This window comes from Myotis lucifugus, unplaced genomic scaffold (genome assembly GCF_000147115.1).
Source record: "Myotis lucifugus unplaced genomic scaffold, Myoluc2.0 scaffold_383, whole genome shotgun sequence".
NCBI classification, from domain to species: domain Eukaryota; kingdom Metazoa; phylum Chordata; class Mammalia; order Chiroptera; family Vespertilionidae; genus Myotis; species Myotis lucifugus.
Genome location: NW_005871431.1, coordinates 112,137 through 117,651, shown reverse-complemented (window position 1 = coordinate 117,651; position 5,515 = coordinate 112,137). Strand labels below are relative to the sequence as shown.

The 5,515-nt window shown below is 56.6% G+C and overlaps 2 protein-coding genes across 2 annotated transcripts in view; both read right to left on the bottom strand.

Annotated features, from left to right (window-relative positions):
• Nucleotides 1–5,515, bottom strand: part of MEX3D (mex-3 RNA binding family member D) — a 26,595-nt gene that overhangs the window by 9,649 nt on the left and 11,431 nt on the right.
• The window catches only part of MBD3 (methyl-CpG binding domain protein 3), an 11,615-nt gene continuing 9,672 nt past the window's right edge, over nucleotides 3,573–5,515 (bottom strand). Inside the window, exon 9 of the mRNA XM_023743296.1 lies at nucleotides 3,573–4,442. Coding sequence (XP_023599064.1) covers nucleotides 4,247–4,442 — 196 coding nt within the window. The 3' untranslated portion in view covers nucleotides 3,573–4,246. The remainder of the gene's footprint in view (nucleotides 4,443–5,515) is intronic.

Below are 5,515 nucleotides of genomic sequence, written 5' to 3'. Positions count from 1 at the left end.
ATGGGGCTCCGGGCAGAGCACACGCGCGGGGCGGGGCGGGTGCCGTTCACATGGGCGCCGGCCAACCTTTGCCTGGGGCGCTCGGGCGGGTCCTGCGCGCCTTGCAGGTGCGGGCGCTGCCGAAGGTAGGTGCCCGCGGGCGCCCTGTTGCCGGAGAGCCCGCCTTCCTTTGCTAGAGGACTCTCTGTGCCCCAAGGCACTGCACCCCTGTGCCCGCCCCAGGGCCGGGGTCTCTACCCCCGAGACTCCTTGAGACCTGGCCTGCCTTCGGACTCCGGTCCCCGTGGGCCCCTGGGGAGGTCAAGGGCACCCACATCCCCCAGACGGAGTGCGCTGGAGCCCGAGATTGCGCCACGTGGGCGGTGCTTCCCGGTTTGGGCTGGTTTCCACTGGCCAGAGCCCTCGGAGGTGAAGAGCCTCCCTCTTCTGGGTGCCGGGCGCCCTGTCCTGTGGGCTCCCAGAGGAGCCCAGCGTGCTCAGTTCCAAAGCTATCCTGTCCCCGCGGCCCTTCCTTCATTCTTTTTCCTTTGGAGCTGAAGGAGCCCTCCGGTTTTCCCGTGCGGTTTCTCATGATAAATGGGCAGGGGGCTGAGTGGACCCCGTGGAGTCGCCCGCCCAAGTCTAAACGGGGACCCCTCCTAAGTCCCTGGTTGGCTGTGGAACTTCAGGACAATTGCATGAGCTTTTCAGGTGGGAAAGGGGGCGAACTGATCCCTTTTGCCATGCACTGGCCCCTACCCTAGTGTCCACCGCCATCCTCACCGATTTTAGGTCTGCCCTCCACCATGTAGCTCCTCAGCTGAATCGTCCACCTCCAGTCACTTCTCTCCACCTGCCTCCCTGGCAGGTACCCCTCCCCCAGTTAAAGCCCTCACTCCCCGCTGGCCAATGTGGCTCAGTTGGAGCACCATCCAGTGCACCGAAGGGTCACAGGTTGTCAGGGCACATACCAGGATTTTGGATTTGATCCTTGGTTGGGGTGTGAAGGGAGGCAATGTTGGTTTCTCTCTCTCTCTCAAATCAATAAACATATCCTTGGGTGAGGATTGAAAAAAAAACAAAACCCCTCACTCCCCTGCCTTGGTCCTTGTGCCTGACCCTTCCCCACCCTCACCCCCAGGCCACATCCAGCCCAAGTTCCTCTGGCTGGTACCAGATCTGAGCTGGCCCTGCTATTAATGCATGTTGAATGAGTGATCCGAGGAAGTTAGAGATCTAATCCCAGGGCTCAAACTGTTCCCTCGGACTCAGAGGCTATGAATGGTGTCCAGGTTCCAAGGTGGGGTAGAGATGAGGGAGGTTGAGTGGGGGTGTGTCTTCTGTGGTGGGCAAGTGGCCTCCAAAGACATTCATCCTCTTTGCAGGTGGGATTAAGTGAAGGCCCCTGAGATAGGGGTGATCTTAGATTCCTCGGGGAACCCAGTGTCATCACACCCTCAGAAGAGGGAGGCAGGTGGGTCAGAGTCAAAGATGGAAGATGCTGAGTTACTGGCTGTTAAAATGAAGGGGCTACAGGCCAGAGATGTAACGCCTCTAGAAGCTGGACAAGGCAGGAAACGATCCTCCATTAGTGCCTTGGAAGGACCAGCCCTGCACACTTGGGTTTAGCCCCATGAAGCCCAAGTCAGACTCCTGACCCCAGGATGAGTATGTGTGAATTAAGCCACCAAAGTTTATGGTGCTTTGTTCCAGCAGCCACAGGAGGCTCAAAGTGCGGAGGCATCCCAGGCAGGCTGAGCCGGGTGTGGGTATAGGGTGGTTCAGAGAGCTCCTCTGCCTGCCTTGGGCTGGAAGAAGCCAGGCATATTATGGTAGAGACATGGGGGTGGCTCAGGTCCCTGATGCAGATGCCCCTAAACCGTTGGCTTAGAAACCCTGGCGGAGTCTCGCTGGGGAGAAAAAAGAATTCAGGTGAGACCCTCAAGCTTGGAAAGCGTCAGGAAGGGCTCTATGATGGGACTGGGGCATCCCATTCTCACACAGAACCACTGAGTCCTTCCAGGGACCCAGGCTCTTGTCCTTTTTGAGGTCAGTGGCTGCTCAGGGCCTCTCAGTGGCCAGAGGCTGGGCACAAACACCGTGTTGGAGTCATGAAGACCCAAGTTCTTCCGAACGGTGCCCTTAGGCAAGTTGCTAACTTGAGCCTCAAGTTTTCCCTCTGGAAGCTGGAACCAGTTCCGGTGGGTGGGCAGGGCTGTCTGCAGAGTAGACAATGCATTCGGAGGGGACACTCAGAGTGGGGAGGGGGCAGGGGAGACAAAAAGAGACTCCATGTGGGGGTGAGGAGGGGGTCCAGGCCACTAAGCCTGACCTGGGGGGCAGGCAGGTGGATCAGGGTTCTCCCAGCTCTTGCACCAGCCTTGTGAGCTGACGGGCAGAAGGTCCAATTCAGGTCTCCAAGGCCAGACTCACCCAGTTCCCTGTGTGCCCACCCCTGAAAACAACCCCCCCCCCCCCCCAACATACCCACACTGGGAGCTCCAGGTGCCCCAAGGGAGTCTTGGGGACTTCAACCAGTAGGTGCGGGAGTCCCAAATCTTCTGGAAGCCTCCACATCTGGCTTTATGGCTTCCACCTTGGAGTCTGTGGGGAAATCTGCCATCCTCTGGGACAGGCCGGCCCCTCCTGATTCCGTTATCACCCAGCCCAGAATTGATGATCCACAGGATGCAGGCCTGGCGGGCCCAGGCGAGGCCCGTATTCCTCAGAAACAAACACCATTCTTCAGATTGAACCCAGGCTCCAACCATGCTCGCCCAAGATGGCTTTATTCTGTCGTCTGTCACCCACAGTAACCTCCCTGCAGCCCCTCTACTCAGACCTGAGGGGCAGAGGACTCATGGCCAAGGGACCTCAGGCCCTCCCAACAGGCACTGGGACCTGTACAGGGCAGCCTTCTTGGTTTTTTTCAACTTGACTTGGAAGGATGTGGTGTTTGACTGCACCAGCATCCTCGGAAGATCAAGATGGCAGCAACCACTCACAGCTCTGAGGGGTCCCATGTCACCCCGCACCCCTGACCTACATGCCCATACCTACACTGCCCCGGGTGTCTGGCCAAATGACTCAGCAATTAGGATCCTTGCCGACACAAGCTGTTGGTTAGGGCAGAGAGAAACCAATATTGCCTCCCTTCACACCCAACCAAGGATCAATCCCAAGGCACTAGGGCTGGAGGGGATGAGTGAAGTAACAAGATTCTGATGATCTTCGCCCCAGTGCTTCTCGGGGACCACTATTCTGGGTGTGGCACTTAGAAGTGCTTGGCCATGAAACACACCTCTAGGTAGGAACACACAGGAGCCTGGGCCCGTGGCAGCTCCAGCCAGGCCACATGACAGCTCACAGCCCAGAGTGTTGGGTATTAACTGTACCTGTTATACAAGGAAAAACTGAGGCACATAGGTCAGCCCCACTGTGCTCCTGGCTATGAGCAGTCCTCCTCAGATGCTGGTGGCTGACCCCTAGGCAGGACCCACCAGGCCACAGACAGTCAGGTTTTCAGATGAAGTCCAGATTTCACATCCTCGTCCAGCAAACACAAAAGGTAAAGAAGTTACAGGACGTCCAGCCTCGTTTGTACCACCGATTTATTGAAGGAAAACCTCTGGGCTGTGCCGCTTTCTTTCAGACACTCGAGTGTCACGGCTTTGCTCAGCTGGATGGTCACTCGGGGAACCACCCTGCAACCCTTTCTGGGAGGGCTGACAGTCTGGCCCAGAGGATTGTCCCTCACACTCAAGATCGGGAGGTAAGCCTGTTTCAAAAACCCTTTTCTGAGCTCAGGATGGTGACAGTGAGTCCAGAGGCCCAGTTGCATCCAGGAGCCATACCCCTGCAGGCAGGGTCCAGGAGCAACCAGCACTTTCAGAAGTCTGGCCCTTCAAAGAAGAGCAAACGTGGGGGTTTGCAGGGCCGGGGACCATCCTCCAGCCATGACCCTAGGTGTCCTAGTGGCCGGGGGAGTGGACATGCCTGGGAAGGGAGGAGGGCCACCTTCCCCCCAAGCCTGGTCCCATGAGGGCAAGGGCTGAGTCTGTAAGTGCCCCACACAGGCATGGCTCGGGCAGGGCCTCTGGAAGGACAGGGAGGGCCAGGCCACCCTGGGCTCCTCCAGGGAGACAGGTGCTCTCCGAGCACAGCCAATGCCCAGCGTGGAACAGGTCCAAGAACTCTTGGATTGTCTCTTCCCCCTGTGGTCACTACCCAAGCACATGCTGTAGCCTGGGGTCCACCTACACCTGCTCTACATGTGCTCCATTTCCTGGTCTTGGTCAGGCTCCTCCTCCTCATCCTCTTCATCTTCTACCTCCTCTTCCGCACCTGGCTTGTCCAACGGCGCCTCACCATCCCGGGCCAGCTCCTCCACATGGGCCAGCATGTCAGCCATCAGCGCCTCTTCCAGCCGTTTGCGAACCTGCTGTACCAGTTCCTCCTGCTTCCTGGAGACACATGGAGTGCTGACAGGGAATGTCCCTATCTCCGGGAAGACCGGGTGCGAGGCCAGGAGGATGGGATGCATAGACATACATGGGCTACTGATTTTTGGGGCCCAAGGGTCCTCCAGCCCTGGCCTGTGGCTTACACTCCCTTCTTGAGCAAGTAGCTCTGACTCAGCCTTTCAGATGGTAGACCCAGGGGCTCTGAGTGCTCACTCTATTCCTATTCCACTGGCCTCCTCACTCCCTCTTTCCACCACCCTGTCTCCCCACCTCCTGACAGGCACTCCCCAATCAGTTCTGGTCGTTCTGGTCTGCCTGATGGCTCTCCTCCTCCCAGAATAGGTGATCACCTGTCTGCTGGGCTCTTCTGGTCTAGTGCACATGTGTAAGCTCTTTTGCTAGCACTTGAGTGGGGTTTGCAAAGGGAAAAAAGACCACTGAGTGTCCAGTCCACTGCCTAGCCAGTGTCACCTGTCTTGTGGATGACAGTTTGCAGGTAGAGAATTCTAGGTGGGAAATGGCTTTCTGTCTTTTTTTTAATTTTTAATATATATTTATTGATTTCAGAGAGGAAGGGAGAGGAAGAGAGATAGAAACATCAATGATGAGGGGGAATCATTGATTGGCTGCCTCCTGCACGCCCCCTACTGGGGACAGAGCTTGCAACCCGGGCATGTGCTCTTGACTGGAATCGAACCCGGGACCCTTGAGTCCGCAGGCCGACGCTCTATACACTGAGCCAAACTGGCTAGGGCTGGCTTTCTGTCTTTTGGCAAAGAAAGCGGCTGTAGCCTGGTCTACTTGTCCATCTGCTTCCCCTCCCTGTGGCTTTTAAAATCCATCTCGTCTCAAATTCTACATTTTCACTATAACATGAATCTAACGTTTGTGTCTGTTGCCAGGTCTAATAAATGTTGGCCCTGTCCCTGTCCTGTGTGGGGGTGTCCTTTCTCTCCTTACCACTGTCTTCTCTGCACAGCTGGCTACTCGCCTCTCCAGACAGGACCAAATCCACTGCCTAACCCATGACTTTATTTTTCATTTTGGTGACTTCTAATTGTAGTTCTGCTTAG